The sequence below is a fragment of the Bombus pascuorum genome, chromosome 12 (genome assembly GCF_905332965.1).
Source record: "Bombus pascuorum chromosome 12, iyBomPasc1.1, whole genome shotgun sequence".
NCBI classification, from domain to species: Eukaryota; Metazoa; Arthropoda; class Insecta; order Hymenoptera; family Apidae; genus Bombus; species Bombus pascuorum.
In genome coordinates this window covers 9,880,390-9,906,496 of record NC_083499.1, presented here as the reverse complement: position 1 = coordinate 9,906,496, position 26,107 = coordinate 9,880,390, and the positions used below count along the sequence as shown (strand labels likewise).

The 26,107-nt window shown below is 37.5% G+C and overlaps 1 protein-coding gene and 1 long non-coding RNA gene across 6 annotated transcripts in view; one reads left to right on the top strand and one right to left on the bottom strand.

Moving 5' to 3' along the window:
• The window catches only part of LOC132912642 (uncharacterized), a 609,022-nt gene that overhangs the window by 198,400 nt on the left and 384,515 nt on the right, over window positions 1-26,107 (bottom strand). For all 5 annotated transcript variants that reach the window (XM_060970231.1, XM_060970232.1, XM_060970235.1 and 2 more), the window contains one exon: window positions 23,944-24,081. In XM_060970231.1, coding sequence (XP_060826214.1) covers window positions 23,944-24,081 — 138 coding nt within the window. The remainder of the gene's footprint in view (window positions 1-23,943; window positions 24,082-26,107) is intronic.
• Window positions 13,398-15,247, top strand: LOC132912673 (uncharacterized). Its single transcript, XR_009659255.1, has 2 exons — window positions 13,398-13,632; window positions 14,479-15,247. It is a non-coding gene; the product is annotated as an uncharacterized LOC132912673 (long non-coding RNA).

Here is a 26,107-nt window from a genome sequence, read left to right as displayed (position 1 = left end):
TTAACCCGCTACAGAGAATGCTCGAAGAACGACTGCGTGAAAGAGGATAAAAGGAGAAGAAAGATGACAGAGATAGAGCGGGCTAAAAGGAAAAAAGGGAAAGCTGCAAACTCCCGCATAGAATAATTAAATACGCTCTCGCGGAAATTCATATTTACACTCGAATCCATTATACGCGGCAGCTTCCACGCTTCTCTCCCTTTCACCCCTTTCTCCGCTACAGCTTTTCGAAGCTTCCGCGCGCGCCATATCTCGCGGTCAACGTCTTCGTTTGTTCTCTCGCTCTCCGTTACCGTTCGCTCGCACGACTGTAATTGGAACACGGCCGCGGAAAACGGGACGACATCAGCCGCGACTCCTTTAAAATTAACCATATACCGTTTATATCTCGGAACGAGCCGAGTAATGGCCGTCTAAACGGCCGGCTGAAAAGCAGACCTGTTGAAACACCAGTGTACCACTACGCCAGAGACATCGTGTTCGTTTGTTTGCCGAAACTAATACGATGCGATGGATGTTAATTATTTCTTGGAAAAACGACGCGATGCGATGCAACGGCGGACCTCAGTGTGTTTAGCGAATGTGAAAACAGAGAGAAACGTTCAACACCTTGGAAACTGTTTCGAATGAAGAAATAAACGAAGGTTCCCTTTCCAAAAGAAGGAAGAAAGATATGACACGTATATTCTCGTGAGTATACGTATTATAATAATTGAAAAGAAATATTGTAATACAAGATAGATAAAGGTCCAAAGATATTCTTGATAAAGTTTGTAAAAATCAAATATACGTATGTTAAGGTAAACAATATTTTGATATCTTTAATATTTTACCATCCCTACAAGCAATATATTTAAAGTGACGAAGAAGTTCAGAAAATGCGCGTTTAATTAAAATTAAATAAAAGGACAATTTTGATTGTGTAAACTCAACTGATAATGTGGTGAATTTTGAAACTGCTCTGCTGTAAAAATGGATACGTAGATTTTTAACGAATAAGAGAAACAAATGAATTATTCTTGGAAATATTTGGAACTTTTAAAGTAAAATGGGAAGATAATAAACGTGTTTGCATGCATGAAATTATTTTGGAAATATTTAGGATAAATTAAAGGAAGAATAAATTAAAACGAGTAGATCTACAGACACTCTCATTTAGGAATGCTCTGTAGAAATGTTTGAGAATTACGAAATAGAATAAAATACATAGAATACCTGATGAATTTCCTTGCGCTAGCAAATATTCGTTAAAAGTATTTGAGAACTGCGAACTGAGATAAAATGTATAAGAGGTATTTAATAAATCCGTCCATTCGCGAATTTATCTTGAAAATAGTAAGGAAGTAAATTAAAAGAGGTACAGTATCTAGTAAATATTAAGATGTATTTGGATATGTTTTGTATAAATATTCAGAATAAAATACATAAAATTATCAAAACCTTGAAATAGCGTAAAATACATAAGAGGTGTTTCTATTGGACATTCTCTTCGAAAACATCTAAACTTAAGAAGAAATTTAATAATTATTATTAATTATCTAATAAAAAAATAAACATTAGAAAATTAGAAATAACCTAAAGTCTTTCTTGGAAATATTAGAGTGAGTTGAAAGAAAATGACCGAGTCGAAACGTATGCTCATTGTTATAAAGTCTCATATTTTTGTTTCAACGGTTATTCCGCGTGTTTCTGATTTTTGAAATGTTCGAAATATGAAAGAAGTATCATGCAAGGAATTTCTTTGAAATTCAATGCCTAGGAAAAGTGCTTTTTGCAGTAACCTACGAAAGAAACTCAATTTAACGCGTTCGTCGGTCAAATTGACACAGCCCTTTTTAATAAAACGTCGCAACGAATTCAACATAATATTACGAGAATCTCAAGAATACCATAATGAGAGAATGGTACTTCATAAGGGAAAGAATTTAATGTAGCTCCGGTAGCTACGTACGCGTAATATGAATCTAAAACGCGAAATATATGTGTATAACTTGTGCGACAACCAGAACGCATTTTATGTGATTTAATTTCCTTTCTCTGGTTTCTTCAACCGTGTGCAGAATTCGCATTCTTTCGAGTTTCAAACGTTAACGGTGAGCTAACGCGAGATATTTATGTTATCCAAATGCAACAATTACGGTGCTAAGCTAATTATATACGAAGCATGCGAGGATATTCCAATTTTACGTGAAACGAAGGAAATATTCGTTTAATAAATAGAAAATAAATAATTAAAGAAGTAAAATATCCAACAACGTGAGTAAGGTAGAATAAAATAAATTTATTATAATATCGTTTATTATAAAGTCGACAAATTAGGAGTTTTAATTCTTACTGTAAAAGTAATCCGATCTCTTTGCATTTACGCGAAATTCTACAATTTATAAATTGTTACCGCCCTAAATTTGTTGTTAAAAATATAAATACAGTGGCTATTGTAGCCTGTAAAAGGCGTACGTTAAATTGCACTGAACTACTTCGGGATAATTGCTTCACGCATATCAGATAATTACGCCACTCGAGTCTATGACCTTATTAATGTCATTCGCGAATATTCAGGGACTATTCCTGAATCGATATCGAGAACGATTTCGAGGACAATTCGCGAGATTCTATGCACTTCTCCGTAAAGTGCATTTCAAACGATATTACCACCAATTCACTGTCATCATTTGCCAAATTAATACTTCATTAGTAGTTTCGCAGTCATTCCGAACTTACTCTTCAATTAAGAAACGTACTGATATTGGTTTACCCTGCTTAATAATATTTTCAATTTAAAGTCGTTTCAATTTAAATAATATCTTCTTTCATACTTAAGTTCCCTTTTTGAGCTGATATAAAAAACTTAATGTTCTCATTCAAATGCTTCAGCAATTTTATTATCCCTCCTTTAATCTGGATAATGATTATTCTCTTTATTCATTAGTGAAGATTTTTAAATTTAAGTAATACCTCCTTTCATTCTTAAATTCTCCTTTTAAACTCTGAAGGATACTGGTGATTAATTTAAGTACCATTCCGAAGAATAAAGAAATATAATGAGTGCATATAACCACGTATAGTGCATATAGTTCTTTTCATTAGTTTCGTTTTAAATGCTACAAGAATTTTATTATTAAAAAATTTCTAACCTAAATGCCATTACGTAGAAATATTTATGCAGAAACGAAATTAATGTAAAATTAGAATCTGTAAAATAATATATAGAAAATAATAGAATCATTATACTGAAATATCGCAGTATTTCTAGCGATGTTATCTACAAACATTTAGGTATCGCCGATGGACATTATTTGCAATATAATGTTGCAAAGATGTACAGTTTTGTACGGTGTAAAGCATTTTCTTGAAAATGATTATAACCACAACTCAATATGTTCTTCTTTGACTAAGGTGTTTGTAACGATATCTCCTTTCTCCTTGAGAAAGGAGATATTGCACGAGGTGGTTTCGTGGAAGCAAATTGCAGTTTCCTATCGCGCTGGAACAGCAACGCGAGAAGACACGTAATGCTTTCCATCGTTTCTTTTCTATTCCTGTGCTTTCTTCGGGCGTGCGTCGTTGAGATCGTCGAAAAGGAAGTGTGGAAATATTGAAGCCATTCGTGAATGCATTTGCCGCGTTAGATAAGCGTCGTACGAACGCGAAATGTCTCTTCGTGTCTTTCGAAATCGAAAACTAGAGTATCTAACATAAATCGTGGCAAAAAGCTAACTATAAAACTTGACAAATTTGTTTTAATTAAAAGATTTCAGAAATAATATTTTAATGAACGTACACGTTCGACGTCTTAACTACGTTATATGTCACTTACAAATAGACAAGACTGCGAATATTATTAACATTTCAAACATATCAAACAAGAAAATAAAATCGTAATACAAATATAAACTTTTATTTCAATCATCTGTAGAAACTACGTTGAATCTGTTAAAAATTTCTTTTTACGGTTTTAGTTGTGGTATTGACTCATGATAATTTCATAAAATACTTCATCCCAAATTGTACCACTGTTAACACATATACATATATACTAATACATTATATACCACAGAAAAAGCAGCAAAATCAAGCACTAAATTTGTTCTTGCACGAAACAAATATTTCTGCGCTCTACAATCCTCCGTATCAATCATTCGCAACAAAAACGAGTAGAAATCGCAGCCTTGCTCACGAAACTCACACGACACGTATCCGTGTTTCATTAAGCACGCGCACGCCACTTCGCCGCGCATATTATATTTCCGCTCGTTTAACGTCCGCGTACGTCTAATTGGAAAAAATTATTCCATTTAGCCGGCTCGTTCGATACGGACGGGACTAATAAAAATTCATCGTCGCGTACGCGCACTTTGCTAAATTGCCGCCTCTCTCACCCTTCCCTCACCCGACTCTCTCTGTTTCACCCCCTGGCGTGTGCAGGCGCGCGTGTACGCGTTCCGCGTGGCGAATGCGACGCGTCGCAACGCATAATAGAAACCATGGATGTCATAGAGAAAGCTGAAACATGGAGATAGAGGAAAAGAGAGAGAGAGAGAGAGAGAGATTCGTGGTCGAATTTCAGCCGTCTCGATCAATTTACTTCTCGCTCGCGGCTGCATATCAATGCAGCATGGCATCGTGCACCCGTCACAGGCGAAATCGTCCGACGAAACGCTCGTGTAATTAGGTATTCCTGCCGATGTACGTCTCGCGGGAACGTTTATGATTTAAATTCTATTAATGCGTTCACCCACGCGGATGAAAGGAACGCTGTTCTTTTCTACAGATTTATGGATTTTTATGTTTTTCAGAGAATTCTCGTGTTGGAACGATTGGAACGTGAACCTGAAGATTCTTAAGGATATCGTGGTGGTTTTGATTTTGCTATGAAGTTTCATATTTTAAATACGTTTGATAATATGTAACTCTTTTTGAGAAAAAATGTATCTATATATTCGTAATTATAAAAAATACATTCATCAAATATATTCTATGTACATTTCAATCTGAAGAATCCAAAGCTGTTTATGTTTGTAAAACACAATAATATTCTTATAAATATCTACTCATTTACTCGGTCAAACTACTCGAAATTGCGATACTGTTGGTTGTTAGGAAAAATATATTCATATATTCGTAACGACATAATTATCAAAGGTACATTCATCAAACGTATTCTAAATCGATCTAAAGCATTCAAAGTTTGGTGATGTCACGACGAGGATTCAACGAATATGATGGATCACCCAAGTTCTCCGGATGCTCCATTAATCCACGGTGAGAAGATACGGCTTAAAACTCGCCGCAATATTTTTCCGTGGATGTGCTGCGGGCACTGGGAAAAATCGCTCTCGTCCGGCGTAGAAAAATTAACGCCACGCTGTAACTCTCGCGATTTGTCTCGCGCGGACGTTCCAAGCGATTGTTCCGTGCCGGTTGCGATGGAACGAGCGTCGTTACCGTATCGTTTCTCGTACGGCGACGATCCAGCCGTCCGTGGAAACGCTCGTTTTCCAGAAACTTTATCGCGGACGTCCGCCGCCGGAAGAACGGCCGTCGTTGCGCTTGAAAGAGGAACGATGCTCGCAATTGCAACACGGTTTTTGAATGAATGGATCTTGCTCGCCAAATAGCATCAATGGTAAGAGGCTGGAAAAACTGTTACTTCTAGCGTCCATGTAATTTCGTGAAATTCATTCTGCAAGTTTTGAGATTGCAAGAAATTGTTTCGTCCGTTTGTGACAAGTGTTTGATTCACTGGCAACCAGACTTGAAACTTTTGACAGTGAAGGTTTTAAGTATGTATTAGTGTACTTTGAAATTGTTATTCAGTGTTGTTAATTTTATATTATTTTAAGTTTCATTTATTAAAAAATCGATCTGCAACCCAATATTTCTACGGTAGGTGTGTGACTAGATGGGATAGAATAGTATATGTGCCTTCAAATTAACGTTTATACTTCTTAATGGGAAAAACTATGTAAGTACTAGGTGCTAGTTTGTTAGTCGAATTTAGTTTTAACGAAGCAAAGAGGCAACGAGTGTTTAAAAGCTAATGGACAAATTTTGAAAAATTATACTCGGAATACATTTGGTTTGAAACGAATGATCTAAAATTAGAAGGAACGCGAATCAAACAAACGTAAAATATTTCAAACGTTGTTTATTTAATCAGTTTCTCTTTCGATAAAATCATATTCGTTTGCACATTAAAAATATCCAATTATTTCCAATATTGAACTTTCCAAGAATTATTTACATATATGATACAGCATGTAATAATACGAAATCAAAACTTTCCCAATTATCATCCCAATTCTATAAATTTTCGCGATACCTGTTTCTGCTTATTTTACCTCTCGTCAATTGAGAACAACGAAATGATAAATTGGATCATTCAACTCCAAAACAAAATAACTTTACGATGAAACATCTATTCCCGTATTAAATACACACTCCCAAAAATTATTCGCAAATCACGAGGGTATGTGGTAATTATTCAAAATTTCGAAATTACTACTTTTATTTCTCTCGTCCTTTTTTTCTCTTTTTTCGCTCGAATGTGCGGAATTCCAATTTCCCTTCATTCAGTTTTATAAATCTTCATTTTAATTATAAGTCAACATATCCATACCAGCATGAAGAAAATTATTAATATACTTGATGAAAAATTTTTGCTACACCCTTTTTTTACGTTATCACATAGCGTGAAATTGTAAAATTACATTGTTTTATATGTTACGATAAAATTGCAAGATTAGCAAATGTTTTAAATATATTAGAATATAGTTCAATAAAATAGAATACTCAGTGCACACGAGCATTCGAAAAGTAAGCTTAACTAACGTCGTTCTTCGCCACCATGTAGCATTCCCTTCGTACACACTAACCAGCGACCTTACTATTGCAAATTGCCATCCGGACGTTTTTATTTGGTCATTCTCTCCCCGTGTAGAGCTCGTCCTTCCCATTCTCTCGCAACCTAATCGGCGAGAGCCGTTCCGGACTAACGTTACGTTCCCGGATTAAATTTCTACGGGGTGCTTTTCGAGCGACCGGCGTTTCTCTCGCGCTAACGCTTCTCTACACGCCTTACATCGTTCTGGCGCACGCTACCATAGTATTCTCTACTTGCTGACATTCTGAGCGTGTTTTACCCTTTCTTCTCGTCGTGGATGTTTAAGTTTCTTTAGTAAACTAGCATTGTATGGGAGTAAAGTTGAAGAGGATGATTTTATGACGAATGCCATGTAAAAAATATTTCGCTGATAGTTATTAATTATGTGCATCATGGAATTTGTAACCTTTTCGTACATTTCGAGGCTGAAGGGTAGGATGAATCATTTGAAATAACATTGGCGATAACGACGATGATAAATATAAAGAAAAATATATTCATCTTAATAAATAATTCTCTGTGCCTTGCAAATTACGAAAATTACTGTGCCTAGCGAATTTTCGAGAAATATTTGGATAGTTAATACATCAAGACTATAAAGACACGTCGTAACGTCTCTGATCCTTACAATGTTGAATTACATCTGTAAAAGTAAAATGTCTTGTCCTTTGTTATAAGAAACAGCTAAGAACATCAAACTTCCTCAAACTCCCCTTAAAAGTACAAAATACGTTCTACCTTCCAAAATATTCTGTAAAAAAGAAAATTTTCATCGACGAAAGTGATATTATTTCATTTCAAAGAATTTCAAGAAACTGAAAATCTTCCAAACACGAGTTCCATTCGACTATAACGCGTCAAATCTTGCTTCTTTTTAAAAAGGGAATCTACGGTATGTCCGTTCACGGATCCACGCGTACAGCGAGTAAGAAGAAGCGAGAGAGAAAGGAAGTCAGCTAGGCGGCACTTATTTCAATACTCCGCCACTTTTAGCCCGGAAGCGATGTAGTAGTGACAATTCGCGTGGCTTTGAGGGTGCTGTCGGATACCTGCCACTCGCTTTTGCCACGATTATTAAAATGCACTTCATCCAACCTCCGTCTCTTATCTCGGTACTTTTCTTATATCCAGCAGACTGGTTTTTCTCTTCTTTTGCACGTCCTCTTTACCCTTTCTCCTGCCGCTGTTCCTTCTCCTTGCCGCGGAGTCGGCAGTTCTTTCAGCTATTTACTCGTTACACCAGGACCACGGGAAAAAAGGTAGAATCCCTTGGCGAAAGCATGTGACGCAGCTACGAGGATAGACGGTAGGAAAGAGAGGAGAAAACTACTACAGGCTGCACTTTCCGTGAGCTTGCTCTTCTTTCTCCCATTCCACCGCCACGTTTCGTCGTACATTGTAAAGGACACTTTCAATTTAAGTTCGTCTTTCGCGAGCTTTTCGCCAGACTTGTCCCGGAACGATCAAAGAAAGCCCTTTCTGTATTGATTAACTCTATGGTCTTACAAGGATGAACCACTGTGGGATTCTCTGCGCTCTACGTCGTTGAATCTCGAAGCTGGAAAATTGATACGGTATCCGCGTTGCAATCAGCACAGGATAACGTGATACGGGGCTAATTGTTTCGGAGATGAATTATTTCAACAGTATGAGAAATATAGAGAACAGTGTTGTTAGAAGTAAATTCTGGATAAATAGACAGCTAAAGGATAGGAAAAAATGCCCTGTTCGAGAATTATATCCAGGAATACTGTATATAGAAAATACAAACTTTGGTTTATTTTAAGGAAAAGAAATATCGTAACTCTGGACTGAATTTAACTTTCAATAAACAATATCGATCGATCGATGGTGCGTTAAGTATTACTAGAAAACTGTAGAAAATTCTTACTCTGAAAAATCCTGTATTTCTATACGAAATTCTGTATTTTATAAATTTTTTTTAGTAAACGAAATTTATGTAGTCTTGGAGAAACCTATGCGATTGACGCATGGTCGGTATTTCCGCGTGTAAAGCGAAATAATTCCAACGGCCCATTTGCTCCATCCTTGGTGGAATTATTAATTTCATTCTCACACCAAAGGGAACAATATATTACGAGTTGCATATATTATTTGGCTGCCAGTGCATTTCATAATATTTATCGTCACGAAGAATAGTACGTGTTTTCAGCAGGCTATTTTTTATTTCTCCCTCAGTTTCTCGACCGTGGAAAAATAACGATCCGAGTGTGCGTAATGCGATCGCAAGTATGGCGATGATGTACGGGCGCACGTCTATAAATTCCAGCCCCGTCGAAAAATATTTTATACATTAACAGACGACGAACTGCATCAAAGCTGAAAAACACGCGCGTTCAGTTATTTTTATCAATCATGTGCGATTTTCCATATGACACGTGATTTTTTATGCCGAGCTCCTCTTTCTCTTTAAACAATCAGAATTATAAGTTTCGTGTGTCAACGACATCGAAGTCCAGCCCTAAAACAGGCTTCAGTGTATAGCGCAAACATCGACGAACATATTTTTTCGTAACCTATCATACAGCGAGAACATTTGCAAGGTTTCATTTGATAAAATATCGAGCGTTTGACATAATCGACAAATTTACGTTGCTTCGACATAAAATTAAAACATTGACAGGGGCGAGCGAACTATCGCAACAAATTTAAACAATCGACGCAATCGTAGCCGGGCTCGAGAGCGAAGGCGTTTTCCAGGTTAAAAAAAGAAAAAAAAAAACGGCGATAAAAGTTAATAAATGTCACGTGATCGACGGGAAACCAATACGTAAAGCAGACTCGCGAACGGTGCCCGGAAATACGACTATACGTCTGCCTCTCTCTGTATTGGTATATAGATATTATGTACACGTATATACGCGTACTCCAAAGTATTCGATATCCAATAACTCGCTTCATAATTACAAATCGATACTTCGGAGCTCGCTCTCTGGAATAAAGTCTCCGCATCAACCCCTTCTCCACCCCCGATTTCCTTTATTACAAATTTACTCGTTCCAGGGTAATTCCGCTGGAAGAAACTTAACTGACCGAGCCATTGTGACACACGGCCGTTTCCACCGTTGTAATTCGACCAAATATTCCAACGGGCGTAGGCAAATTTTATATCGTAACGTGTGCTGGTAATAACGATACGTTCGTGAGAAATGAATGCCTATATTGGAAGAAAAAAGAGGTCTCGCAGAATGGTTAATCGATAGCCGACGTGAAAGCAAGTTTCCAGAAGCGATTATGGAAAACGTGATCCTTTCGCACTCGAAAATTTTTTTTTTCTATATAAGAGAAAAATTTGAGTTATAATAAGAATTATAGAAAAATATATACAGAATAGTTTTCAGATGAAAAAGGATTTTCTTACAAAGATTCGACTATAGCAATTTTTGAAATAATCCCTTTTATTTTAATATCTTCTAACAAACTCTAAATATTTACTAGAATTATTTATTAACAACTGTCGATCAATTCTTATACCAATCGTCGATTTTATTTCACCCGCCACTGTTCTATCTATCGATTCTCAATTTCCGATTTCCCATAATGCCACTCTTTTATTAAATCTTTCTTTCCACATTTAAAATCCTTTCTGCGAGCTAGTCTACACTTTCCACCGACGAACAAATGAAAACAGAGCCCCACAAAACCAGCTTACGCCTATACCATCCATTCTTTTCTCATTCCATTCTTCCCACACCAGCAAAGAACTTTCGTTTAAAAATCCGTACGATCGTATTCGAGCGTGTGTGTGTACGCGCATGCGTATGTATGTACGATGCGGCGCACACATTCACAGCTAACACCTGTGCCTGTGGACGGCTCGTTGGATGTCGGAGACGGTGAAATCGTATTACTAGTGCATTGTGGGAGCTGAATAGCCCGCATTAGAGCCAACGAGGTTGTACCATCGACCTTCCTCTCCCGTTTCCCACTCTCTCTGTCTCCCTCTCTCTCGCTCTCTCTTTCTTTCTCTGTTGATCCCACTCACACTTTCCACGATCTCTCCGTATCATTACGCCGACATCGCCTCCTTCCTCTTCAACCTTCTCCGGCGTTCCTTCCGTCCTCCCTGGAACCCCTGCATTCCGACACCCACGACTACCTTGTTCACGAACGAGCATTCTACGACGCTGTTTACGAACGAGAAGCGAGATAGGAAACGCGAGGCCAGGAGAATTCCGGAAGTTTATGGATTACGAGGCGAATTAACGCTCGGAAGATCGTGCAAGCTCCGACTCAATCGATAAAAGAAAGGACTATATCCAAGTAGTCTTTGATTGTTGAAAATTATTAAACTGCGGATGTTTATGTTAATTCATATTTTTTAAATTATTAGTAAGAAATGAAGCTTGTTTCCTCCAATAAGATTTACAACGCATTCCATGCGTTTTTCATCGTTGAATTTCATACATTAGGTTGTCCAAATGTGTCTTTTACAACAGTGTACCTTCGTACAAACGTGAAACCAAGTCTGTGAAATGTCACGGTGTTTGTTTCAACAGAACAAAATGGATCGTACGTAATTCGACAAGATACGAAACAAAAAACGTTGTACGTCAATTTCCTCATAAAACGAAAGAAACTTTTCGGACAACCTAATAAATGCGTGAACATTCGCAAGTGTAGAAATGAAGTGTTGGGACGATGAACGACATAAATATTAAAAATAAGTTAGACTACGGTAAATGCAAAGTGATGGGCAAATACAAATAAAATTAACTAATCCAAAAGATCGTTTGCCATTAATTTCTTTTCCAAGGATGATCTTAATAAAAGATATATAATCAATTTTGTCAAGACCTTGAGTAAATTCTAGAAGAAAAACTAGCTGATTAACTACTTAATCTTCATCGGCCAACGAAAGTTTCCCAAATTCGTAAGAGCAAATCCAAGAAAATCATAATCAACACGTTCAACCCTATTCTTCAATGATCGAAACCTCGTTCATCACCAACGATCGTTACCTGCTCTTCTTCTCATCGAAACGCAAAAACTAAAACCCAAGGTCCCTCCATTCGCTGCAGTAGAACTCGTTAAACACGTCGCTAAAACGCGAACCGCGTCGCTGAAAATTTCTATGTTGGAAAGTTGGGCCACGCAAACGCGAGACCGTGCTCTCACCCGCAACCAGTTTCGTCGCTCGTACTCGTTTACCACTCTTGTTCGAAGTTCATCTATTAGCGACGAGGCGGCATAGAGGCATAGACGCGAGAACCGAACTTTCTCCGAAATACTCGCTCCATTCGTCGTAACAATCTCGGCCGGTTCCTAGCGACGCGACAGCTGCGTCGATGGGAACGATCCCGCCTCTCATTACGCCCGAGCTTTTACGAGCTTCTCGAACAGCCGGTGAAAGACAGACAAAGACAGAGGAAACGGAGCGAGGCCCTGTGAGTGGTAGTTTCAGAGATTGGATAAGGAATCCATAAGTTCTGACGTAATCTCGACGCGTTTGAGAATAGAACTCGGTCTCGGAGGACCAGCCCCAGTGATCTTCTCGCCGCGACGTAAAAGTCTTGGACCAGAGAGAAAGAATGTTGTAACCGGGCCATTTATGTCAACCACCTACTAGAACTCTGTATATGAATTGGTGGGGGAGGGCAAGTATTTTATCGAGTTCATGCATATAGTAGGAGTTCATTCGTTCTTTTCACCATCTATGTTTCTTCATTTTTGTGTATAAATATACAAAATATTATATTCACATTTTTATATTATTACATTTTGCGGGTTCATTATACAGCATGGATTAAAGTTACACAGAGTAACAGAATTTTATCGTAATAGAATGTCACTTCACTCGTGTGAATAACTATGTATCGAGTCAATATTAATAAAAATCGACGTTATATCGTAGACCGAAATAATTTCTTACACTTCGATAAACACAATTTCAACTGCTCTCATCTCCTCTTTGTACTTCTTCTCCAAAGTTAATGGTACAAAAATGAACAGTTCGAAGGTTAACACGAAAGAGTAACGTTATATCGTACTACAGTAACACTCCGTTATTATAATATCACTGAGTGCTCGGTAACGAACGAGAACTCCTATTATTCCTACGTATCAAAATATTTCATAGACGTACACATACATAGCTATAATTAATATGGCACGATAAATGGTAACTCATAATGATAGCTCATAACTTGAGACTCGTAAAACTTTGCTAACAATATCGATTCAATTCTGTTCAAGAGAGTGCGAATGGTGAGAGCGGTAAATTTGAACTCTCAAAAACAGGAATCGTTTCGGACCTTGTCACAAAGGGAGCCTAACTGCAAGCTGTAACAGCCGTAAGGCGAAGGGAAAAAACGACAAACGAAGCTGGCGAAAAAACGGCTACGAGTTTTTCCAGCGACAACCACGAAGTGTGTAGTGCGCTCTATCCTTTTTTTCTCATGTTCTGGGTATCTGGCTGGGTCGCGCGCGCGAAACGGCGATATCAACGAGCGGCTTGTCGCTTCTGCGTGGCAGTCGTTATTTACGGAAGCGAGCAACCAGTGCGGCTGAATTGGTCCTCAGTGTAACGAGAATATCCGGGTCAGCGTGTATGTCAGCCACGTTACGCGGAAGTAACGCTATTATTGTGCGAAAAATGATTGGAAGTTCTTCTATTTTTGTCCTTCTGTCTCTGCAAACTGGAGATCTCGCTTCACTATTCCGGAGAATGATGAATACGTCTGTCGGCTGCGCGGTTTTCGTCCTCGCGATGCAGGCTATTTATCCTGGTAACTTTCGAGGCTAATGGTTGCATGAAACGAGGATGACAAGTATAAAAAGGAGATCAGGGGAAATAGAAATTGTGTTTACTAAAATGCAACGAAGCTTTGCGTGCGAAATATACACCAGTTCGGATTTGTGATAAATACTGATTCTGTTTATAATGTTGATTTTTGTAAATATTGACTCGATATGAAGACTAAAAACACATAAATAATTTCCAGTTAATCTTGAATTAATACACGTATGTTTCTGATATACTTGTAAATAATTGTGCTGTGAATTATGAACAAAATGTTATTTTATATAACGCGTGATCGATCTAGCGTCGATAGAGATATAACAAATACGTTTAATAAAACATCAGATCAGAGAATTTAAATCCATAATTAAATATATAATCATTTAATTAGGAAATACGGAAGGATCAGAAATTAAAGTTCTTTGTTTTGTCAAGATTTTTATTTGTGACTTATACACAGGAAAATCAAATTTCCCCTAGCACGGAAGAAACTATTATCGAGGGAAAATTTTCATTGGATTTTAACTTGGAATTCAGCTTTCGCATGAAATTTTTACAAGATAATAAAGTTATATAGAGTAATTCCATGGAGAATGGCTCTTTTATTACTATTATTTTAACAATCATAGAACTCGAGAAAGTATGGTACTTTCTATTACCTTCATAACTATAAGTAAATTGCAAAATGTAAAAAGGAAATTATTCAAATAGTTGAGGAATTTCCATTCTATTTATAATAGAATGAGAAATGTTTTCAATATTTTTGCATTGTCAACTATCTTTTAATGGTAATTTTGTAATATCAAGTAACATTTATCGCACTGTTTACTAGAAAAGATACCGATACGGAAGCCATGCGTTAATAGCGAGACGACAAGTTACTATTCATAAAACGTGTGGGTGTAGTTGCTGATGTAATGCTCCGGAAGAATATCAGTGGATTTCATTGCCAAGGGAGAGTCAGAAGTCACATCGTAAAAAGTTGGCACGGATTCATCTTGGACGGAAAAGCTAAGGAGAATCGGTAATCAGCGAAGATTTTTACGATTTCATCAAAGTGCCTTCTTTGGCACTAGATAGATACTTATAAAGATTGGATTGATTAATTTTCTGCTTGCTTAACAATTTGCACAATTGCTACAAAATCCGAGACGTACTACTTGTGATTCTCATGCCAAGTTTCCGGCTACAATTTTGGCTTTCCCCAGTATTTAAAAATATTATAGTTCATTCCAAAACTTCAACCTTGAACTTTAATCAGATCACTTTCGTTCTAATTCTTGATAGTCCGTCTTCAAAATATGTTATTAAAATGTTTCGTTAAGAACTTGAAAAAGTAAGATTTATATCAGAGATATTTATTTCGTGCAGGCTGATACGAATAATATGCGAATAGGAACAAAAATAAAAGCAAAGAATGATCTTTCAAAATCAATCACATTCAGAACTAAGAATTTTTCTTGATCTGAAGGATTCTTCTCCAAACGTATACATTTCACGCTCATAAGTGTCGCACACAAAATTTCATGTTTTATGTACGGAATTGAAGATCTCAACTTGAGAAATGTCATATACGAAACAAAGTGTCAAATATATAACATCCATCGGGCCGAAAAATTTCATTCCCTTAAAAAGGAGCTTCCGACACGTTTCCTATTTCGCTGTTGTTCTCGCGAAACGTTCTCGCGAATTACTCAACTCGGTGAGCAAAACAACAGAAACCTCCGATTTATTTTAGCGATCAGAACAAACGTCCAAATCCCCGAACCACTTTATCCGACCGTTCTTAACAATTTTTATACACACTCTCTCGCATCGAATTCCAGCTCGCCCTTCTAAATGAATAGGGCCAACATCCACGACGGATAAGAGGGTAGAGCAAGCTCCCACGCGAATTGCGGGAACAGCACACGCGAATACCCGCCACAAGATCAATCATATCGAGCAATAAACCGACGGGTTGAAACGATCGCGTGCTTGCCCGCGTACAACCCCGACCATGCAACACGCGTTCGTGATTGGGTTACGTGCGATGTTTACGGCTTCCCGTAATTGATCCTCTAGCCATCGTCTAAAATCGACTCTCGCTCTTCTCGAAAGAGGCAGAAATACCGTGCACACGGTGGACAACTAGCGAAATGATTGCGTACGCTAACATTTACCACCCCCTTTATACGCGTTCGAAATTATTGACCCGGTAGTTTGCTTGTAATTCGACCCGTTTCATTTCGAGCTGCAACTTTTCTCGCTGTATATTAGTCGAGGGTATTAGGTGCAGGTAAATGGCTGGGTGAGAAATTGGAAATGATGCAATTTTTGGGTTACCGTTGAGTTGTGAAGGAAAGTTAGTATATTTCTGGCCGCCTTCCTTCTTATTAGAGTAAATCGATTATTTGACAATACCTTGGACAGGAAAAAGTAGAATATTCCGTTAGCGGCTATTAATACACGTGTATATCGATTTAGCACGAAGCAAATGTGTTATGAATAGAAAGGAAAGTTGATATCATAAAATTTAGTCAATCATCGAAATTTGTTTTTTTTTTTTACACGAGGAATAACAGATATTTCTGTCAAATTTTGTATCGGATAGTAGCTCCACGTGTGTAAACACGTTTTAATATCGTATATATAGTTCAGCGATTTTTCCAACAGTTTTTTCTCAAAATAATACACGCTCTTTAAAGCCAACGACTCAGACGACCAATAACCAAAATTACAAAGAATCAATAGATATTTCAAGAGAAACAACTTTCAGATGGATTTCTAAACTCGATCTACTGTTATTAGATAATAAGCTGCGATATCTTGCTGAATTTTATTTCCAAAATATTTAGACAACTATATCTTGTACAATTAATTTTACGGATAATTTTCATCATATCGACGTTTAAAAAATATACTATGCTATTTATAGTGTCTTTCAAACAGAATCAAGCCGATAACATCGAACAACTTCACAATTCGGACAAAAGTTGTAGGAACCGTATTTTAATAACCGAGTACAACAATGAATCGAGCTTTACAAGCCGCAAGACGGCGAAAAGTCGAGGAACACCGCGACTGGAAAGATGAACAAAAGAAAAATCGATCGTCCACGAGGAGATATCGAGACGCGTCCTGTTCAGAGTTCCATTAAAACCGCCGTTCTACGCTTCTGAAACTGACACCTCCTGAAACGAGATCGCCGTTGCAGTTTCGAGCATGGCGAAAACAACGAAACCGGGCGCGAAAGCTGAATCACGTTCCGTTCAGTGCGAGAGAAAAGGATAGATAGCGCTCTGGACCGAGCCGGAGAAAAACAAGCGTGAAAAAGCTGGTCAACGAAAAAAGAACTCGGTTTCGCGATACACCATCAGGTTCACGTTGAAAAAAGGAAAAAAAAAAGCGGCAAATAGACAGCTAGAGTGCACGAGGCTGCGCTTACACGAAGGTGATCGTCGAGGTTTGATAGTGTGAAAGTTGTTAAAACCTAGCTTTTTATTGTTACAACCGTGGTCGTGATAATTCGCAGCAGGTGAAATTTAAAACAGTTGAATTTCGTGGGTTTTTGGAAAAGCTCGTCCGAAAGTAACGAAATTTAGATGCTGAAAAGAAATGTGAGATTAATTCTCAACAATCAAATGTTTAACACTCGATGTACTGTTTAATGAAAATGCCGCAACTCTGAGCAATTAAGGAAACCTAATAGCGTTTCCCTTTGCTTTGAATCTCTTACGAGTATCAAAGAAGATTCGAAGAAACTTTGTACTCTGTCAGGCACGCTATCTATAGAAAACAAAAAATCCAATCACCTGTACTATAATCATTTCTCAAGTTTTTAGCCAAATCATTGAACGCCACCATCCGTGGCGGAGAATTCGCGTGAAATAAAAAACTTCCACCGAGAGAGACTAATGTCATGATTCCAAATAGAGACACGAAAAGACACAAATTGCGGAGTCCTGAAGTCAGAAATGAAGTTCTTTCAAGAACAAGCGGAGTTGTGTGCGAGAGATAGAGAGGAACGGTAGGAAAGGCAGCGAAGAGGAAAGGGAAAAAGTAAACGAGGAGTCCTAGATACGATCCTTTGCCTGGTATTTTCTATGGTGGTAGAAAAGTGATCCTTCTTTTTTCTTCTCTTCCCTTCGTTTCTTCTTCCTCTGTTCGCTCTCAAGCATTTTTCCTTAGTAGAAAGTTTCCGACGTGTAAAGGCGACAGAAGAACGATACCTCGGCGCGCGAGTAATTGCTTCAACGTAAGAATGCAATATTCCTCTGTCTACAACGATTCCGACGTATTTTTTCCCCCCAGGCTGAGGTTCATCCCCTGGTGACGTCCGCGTGCCAGTCTGATGTCTTATTACGAGAGCTCGCGTCTCTCGCTGAATTTAATACGAACACCATGGCATACCGGCGCTGCCTTTCTATTTCATCAAAGCTTATTTCGCGGGATCGTTTAATTAATTGTCTGGAACGAACTCGGCAACTTATCTTGAATAGAGGATTTTACTTGCTTACGAGGAACAGGAATACGACTCGTTGGTAATACAACGTGACGATTCTCCAGGAACAAGTAAATAATGTAAAATTGAAAATAATATGCCCTCGAGTCTTGTTTCCAAATATTTATTTATAAATACGATATTTAAAAAGTTATTGCGATTAAACGTTGAAATAGTAAACTAGGAAATGCCACTTTGTTACATTTCTTCGTATTTTTCTTCGACCAGGTTGAACGTTTCATTAGAGTTCTTAATTTCGACTAATGCATTATTCGAATGAAAATAAGAAGCAGAAAAAGTCAGGAGAAACTTCTACCTCTGTTTTTGAAAAATCAATGTTTAAATTCTATCAGTATTTTCATAAATATAGCCATTCTTTAAAATATATTATTAAAAAATACTCTTTCGGTAAAGGATCGTAATTTTAAGTCAATGTATCTAATCCAAATTGTAAAATGAGCTTACAATTAGATAACGATATCTAAACGATATAGACCACGTACTCACACACTACTACCACTAATGACTTTTTAGCGAGGGAATTGAAATCTCCACAATGAAAGTACTTTACAGCATACAATTACAAATTATTGAAGGAATTATAATTACAATTTTCGGTTTCGACGTTACCATACAAATCCGAAAGAATAAAATGCCGAGGATCAATAACATGCCATTTGCATACGTCACTGTGAAAGAAATGTCCATTCTTTCATATTTGAAAAGGTATCAAAAATCGATTCGTAATGAAATAATGCTTTGTCGGAGTTCGTAGTGCGTAACGTTGAAAATCGAAAAATATATGTATGTCCTTTTACAACAGGAAAATACGCCGGCATTTGCATGTTTCGCGATTTCCATGTAGCTCGTTTGAATTGCAAGTCGAATAAAAATCAGTCCGTCCGTGGATTAGCATAACAACGTTTTTATTTTCCTCGTCGTTGTAATTCGGGGAATTAATATTCCCCGAACGGCAGAAGGTAGTATAAAAAGGCTAAAGAATAAGGCGAAAGACGCTCTTGACGACATTTCTCGGCACAATGTCGTCGGGATAACCTCCTTAGGAGCGGCGTTTATCGTCGAGCAACGCGTCGTCTTTCATATGTAGATTGTCTTGGTCGACGTTCGTCTCTAACCTCGTCGGACGAATAATATTCTTATCGGTGGCACTTCCTTAACTTGGAACGTCGAAAATTCGAATAAAAGGCAAGACTTTGGAGATCGTTCCAAGTTCCCGTCAACAATGGAGTTTTTACTTCAGATCGTTGACATAAAAATCGTTTATTAGTTACTTTATTATTATTTCTTTCAAAGGAATAAAACGAAGTCTGTATGTAGGAACTTGCAAAGGTTTCATAAAATTTGGCAAAATTTCTCAGATAATCGATGGAGCAGTTTTTTGAATTTCAGAAAATATTGAACATTTGTGACGATATAAGAAAATGATACGACAAAGGGATGAATTGTATTTTTAATTTATCGCTAAATAAGATTATATGATCTTTCAGGTGTATCGAAACAGAGATAATCACTGTTATTAAAACAATGAATGTTTAATTTCTCTATTATTCTCAGTTAGACGTGTACATAACTTCTTATTCCTCTTATAAACAGCTGTTTAATTTCAACGAAGTTTGTCTAATCATCAAACATATATTACATTTACGAAATACTTTACATTCATAATTTTTGATCTCCTTTGAATTTTACATATCAATTGTCTAGTTAGATTAATTTGAATTAAGTTTAAAGTTCAAGTTCCAACTTTCAAGTAACAATCGCAGATACGTTTCATTGTGTTCTACCTGTTTCGTTGAAGCTACCCGTAGAAAGTCTACCAATATGAGCGAGCGTAGATCGATAGCAGCATACAGGAACTCTGTTCGTATCGCACAGTTCCTCGTAATACGGTAGAGTCGAGCGTTTCGATCTGGCTTACCCTAACGCGACATTCGACGCGACCAAGGTTCGGCCGTCACGTAGCAGGTAATATGCAAATGACATATCGTCACGGTGAAATTTATTCATGGACGCGACTGCCCGCAGCTGCGGCTTCGAAGTTCTCCCGACCACCCTCTGTGTCCCTCAAAATTGTCGTAACGAACTTACTCGCTCGTGCAAAATACCTTATTCCCCGTGATCGCGGTCTACATTTTACAAATGAAACAAATCCGTAGTTGTCGGAACTTCCGTTTTAGACGTGGTTAAAGCGAGTAAAATATAGTTTATCGGTGATTTTGAATGTTTGCAGTTTTCGAAAAAGATTATTGGAATTCGAGCAATTTTCAATGAATCGAGAATAAAGATTGCGTGAATTTTGATCGATCGGTGCTATTGGAATAAATTTTATGGATTTCAGTAAATTTCAGTTGGGAAAAGAGAAAAATTTGGGGAATTTAAGAATGCGATTTATTTAGATTTTAGCTTGATAAGTAAACATTTGGTAAACTCGAATATATCATTATATTACATTGGTATCTTTAGAAATGCGAATATTGAAAATAGTAATAATACACAGTTACAGAATAAGCGTTATATAAAACACGATCTCATTTTCAAGTTCTCAATCTGTCAGACATAGACAGGGTTCAAGAGTATCGTATACCAAAGACTATACGACCGAGACCCGTCAAAAGCATTGGGAAAATATAGCACTACATAAAATCCAATTACAATGTTATTCAGCAGCAGCTCATAAATCATTATCCTCAAAAATGATAAATCTTTACTCTGTATTAATTAGAATCTGGTTACTGTCCAACTTCACGTTACACGTGCAAAGCGAAATACCTATTAGAATTCACAAACGTATCTCAGGTTCAATTTCCAATTTCATAAATTATTTCTGACATTTTGACTAAAACGAAACTATAATGTCTATAGGAATTTTATCGATGTGGGAAATTTATGAATTACCATGAAATAAATTCGTGGAACTTTGAATATTTTGATGATGAATCCTGATGGGATTTACGGAATCTAATTGCATAAATTACTTGTGATATTGTAAAATAAAAATACAAAGTCAGATTTTTCACGTATTTTTCCATAACGAGTTATCGTTCGTGAAATCTATCAACAATCATCGATGGGTACCTCGATGATGAATTTTGACATACTTTTCGCCGGTGAAAGCAACCCTGAAGACACGCGACGGCAATTAGAATGCGTCCATGTGACGAGAAAAAACAAATCGAATCGCGGTTTGACACAGCGAACGCAAACAACGCGCTTTTGGCATCGAGCATGACACGCTCAGTTGTTGGCTCGCCGCTTGAAATCCGATAGTTTTTGGCCAGGCAGCTCGTTTGTTTTATCCCGCGCGTGAATCGCGCGTCAAAGGATGAGAGATTGCGTCATGTTACTACATTCTATCGCAATTACGAGAAGGACTGGATACTATGTATTTTTGTTTCTTGTAAACATGTCTTCTTTCGATGATTTACGTGTCTAAAGTTGCGAGTATTTATCGAAAAACAGGTTTGTCACGCTCGAATGTAAATTATTTCTCATAACGTTTCGATACACAAGTGCCTTACAAATGGCCACAAACGAACTTCGAAAGTAAATCTTCCTGTTCTTACATTTTCTCAATCTGTTTCGTTCACTCGGGGAGAGACGCGATCGCGAGGAAGCACGTCAACGGGAGTCGTAAATTCCCGTTACGATTAGACAATCGACGCCGCGAAATGATCCCCTATTTCGGTTAGGATAACATAATAATCGATGGGATAAGTTACAGTTTATTCCAACAACTTTGTAATGAATATAGTTACACTGGTGCGTATGTATCAGTTAAGTAGGTGACTGATCTAAAGGTGGAAACCCGGTCAAAGGTGATGACCGTTCGAAAGATGGAAAATCAGTGCCGTTCGGTGACGATGCTGTGGCGGAGGAAAGCTAAGGATGAGTGTGTCTAGCGCACGGAACCATCGGATTTGTTGATGACAATTTTGGCTAGGAAAGTGAGGGCAATAGACGTTGCTTCTGATTGGATAATAGACGGCTGGTGGACTAGGAAGGATCTTAGCCGCCCTCGAGAGAAAGTCGCTAATGGAAGATACTAAACGCGAGAGGAACCAACTTTCCCGTATCTTCCCGTAGTAGACAATAAACTATTCAGTGAAAGAATATTTGGTCGGTCTGAGGAACCTTAAATAGAAAATGCCTGGGATTCATGAAGGGTATTTGAGACTATTGAGGGTACGCGGTAAGGATGTGAAGACATCTGGTTGCCACCCTGCCCGCGACGTGTGACCCGGTCCAGACAGAGAGTGGATAAATAGATAAATTGTAAGAAAATATATTTTTAGATACTAAAGTGTAGATACAAATCGAAATATAATTGAGCTGGTCCAGATCCGCAGTGTTACCCTATGACTGAAAACCCTGAAGCCAACGTTGCCTGTGTACTGTTTATGTTTATGTACGTGTACTGTGTACTGTTTGCCTTCGACCCAGTCTTTTGTCTATACGCTGTCGATGGCTTCAGTGCTAGAGAAAACTAAAAGACCAGATGTAGAGTTTTCTTAGAAGTGGTGACCACTTCAACAAATTTTAAAACCGATCATTTTTACAAATATTTTAGTAAATACGATATCTGAAACTAGTCGATCGTTAAGTGGAACGTTATTTCATTTAAGTGAATGACGTTTTAACGAAACAACGTGTACGTCCGTACGAAATACAAACGAGCTAAGGTTTCAATCAGAACATTAAGGTGTAGCTTCCACTTCTGGAAAGGCGTGTTGATTACCGTGCACCGTGTCCCCAGGAAACAATGCGGACATTTTATAGCCGGTGTACAACTAGTACAGACCCCTTATACTTGTCGGGAACAATGGGTATTATGTAGCGTGGCGCACGCACGGAAATAGCTTCCCCCGGACTTGTTCGAACTAGTTGTAACTCACTGTTCAACTGTACCCGTTGACGAGCAGCGCAACAATTACGCTAATGCATTGTCCTCGGTTCCTTCGCCTAACGACTCTAAACGATCGACGGCCCACGCCCTTTAGACCGTTTCAATTAAAGGAAACACGGGCTTCCACTAAAACGCCGCGACGATTTCGAATCTTGATTTATTCGTCCTTATCACCAATTTCATTTGTCGAAGGTTAATCGGTTGAGTGGATGTCTAAATAGGTTTTAGTGTTGTCTGACGACTAGCGTTTTTGAAATTTTAACAATGGGATAAAATGGATGAAATTAATTTCAACGAGATGAATTTGGGAGAATAGGATTACTGTTAAGATTTAAAGCTTGCTTAAAGAGGCAGAAAATTTGGGAAAATTTAGTTGGTCAAGATTTTAGTATTAATATCGTACCAAATCATTAATAATCGGAATGCAAATTATTAATAATTGAATGTTTCCTCCGAGAAATAGAAAATCTGATGGAATTCAGTTAATTGAAATTTTAGAATTAATGTTTTGGTTGTTCACTAATTTACAAATAAAATTTCTTTGTAAAAGTACACTCTTCTAAAATGTTATATGTAATGTATAATGACTTTAAAATGTTATACATTAAAAATACTCTTTGCTGAAATATTTGTATCACAACACAAGTGGGCAAAACGAATGAAAAACGCTGCAGAAATTTTATTTACTAATTTGTAATTTTATGTAGTAAATGAATCTTTTATGAATTTGTATACTTTAAGAGCCCTCCAATATCATTTCAATTTTATTATCGTCATAAAAGAAAAGATTTAAGAGATGTGTTTTCGCTTACAACGTGGAGCTCAAGTAGAACAAGCACGGTAGTGGTCAGACAGCGCGCAATAAAAGTAGAATTGGAAACGACACTCACCCGTATCGTTGTCTCCTGGAACACCAAGACTATCACTATTGTCATTGATGAAGGCCTCCGCCGACGACGTGAAGGTCTGAGGTGATAGTGTGAGGTCCGGCCCGCTCTCACTATCGAACAATTCTAAATTCCCGTTGCCTGAAACAAAAACAGATGTATCATACATTTTCTGGCAGTCAATATTCGATTGAATAATACATTTAATAAATTGAAACGAAGTTTAAAAAATACGCGACTAACGCAACAATAAATTTTCCTAGATAATTTCGTTGTGTGTCAATCAGTTTCAGAATATTTTGTGGCTCTTCTTATTGTGATATCGCTGCTATGAACTTGAAACTTTTCATTTATTTTTCATCATATTTCCCTCGTAAATTCCACGTATTCATTATCGTTATTAATGATTAATAAAAGATTCGAATTGTAAATTTTCTTTCGCTTTTATTACTAGGTATTACATTAAAAATAATTTTCTGTTTCATAATTTATTATTTACGTTTATGAATCTACATCCTCCTGCTGGTTTATAAAATTATGTAACATAATTAACGTTAATTGCATTTCCACTACTTTGCAATTATTTATCATTGTAGATTTTGGAGTTCATAAATTCATCATAAGAAGAAAACTATCATCGATTCGATTATTTAAAATATTTTTCTCAACGTTCATCTCGTCACATTTTCTTGTAAGAAAATCTTTATTATTCTGTAAATATCTCTACATATCTTTTAGTAAAAGTAATTTCTTGTATACGTTGCTTCTAACAAAAACAATGATGAACAAAGAGAATCGCATGATGATACTAAATTTAGCAGAAATATCAAGAATAGAAGAATTCTTCGAACGAATGCTACGGGACGAAGTTAATGAACCGAGGCGAAAAATTAGTAGAAGCGTCTGCACGTGGGCGAGATGATTCTCTTGATTTCTGTGAACACGCTCGCCCCCATTCTCGTTTTTATGGCCACGCAACACGCAGAAACAAAATTTCGTTCGTTGTTGATTCTATTCGATGCCAGGTTGCTCGACATCAAAGTTGGCGAACAGCGTCGACAGATGAACAAGATTCTTCGCGTGTTACGAAGGGCACAACTCAAACGTAATTGGCTACTTCTGTTACGATATGATCCGCGGCTCATCCCCTACACTGTCATGTTTCTTCATAGGAAAATTAATTGTTTGATCGACATACAAACTGTTTAATTTCTCCATAGAAAATAGTTCTAAGCTACGATGTATAAATTACTTTCCCACTAATGGGAATAACCATGTAATTTAGATTCAAAGAAATCCGATTTGCAATGAACGATTTCCTCGATACAAGTTCAATAGTTTCATGAATTCTTCGGTAATTTTTCTATCATCAAGAATCGAGTGATTAATCTTTATAATGGAAAAAGAGATTAATCCAAAAGATTAAGCAGAAATTTCCTAAAACTTAGAAGAATTTCTTAGAAGAAACTTAGAAGAAATCTTAAGCATCCCCCATGTACATTTTCATCAAGGTTTCGCGTGTTTAATAAATAACAGAACATTGTTTTAAGAACAATCGATGGAACTTAGCAAACAAAAAATAAAAGCTAGCAAAACTGAAAACAAAAGAAAAATACACGTAATATAGTTCAACGAGTTGATCGATTATTTTCGTTATCAGGACGATACGTAGAAGGAATGGAAGTTGGACAACGGGGCTGGGAGGGTTAAACGAGAAGTTCTCGGGTATGAGACGAGTGTCGCTTTCGCATATTCCTCGGCGCACTGACAACAACGCTGAAGCACTCTTACGAGAACTAGCAGCCAGTCGAGGATCTCTCGAGACCTTAGGTGGCCTTCGCGATCCGAGGACAACTGCTGCCAAGTGGTAGCAAACTTTGACTGTGGATTTTAGGTTACGAAGCTCGTCGCGCTAAGCGACCTAAACTCCGTCTTCTTGCTTGTCAGACCCTCGTTACGATCGTCTCGGTTCACTCGATTATACCGCGTCGTCAACTGGGTCTCGTCAACCATAGTCGTGTTGAGTAATCGCGAGATACACCTGTATTTTCGTTACAGATTAACCAGAAGAATTATGAGACGATAGTTACTATCGATGATTAACAGGTTGTAAATTCGTTTGACGATTCAGTGGTTGTATTACAAGATACGAGTTTCTCAGAAACCA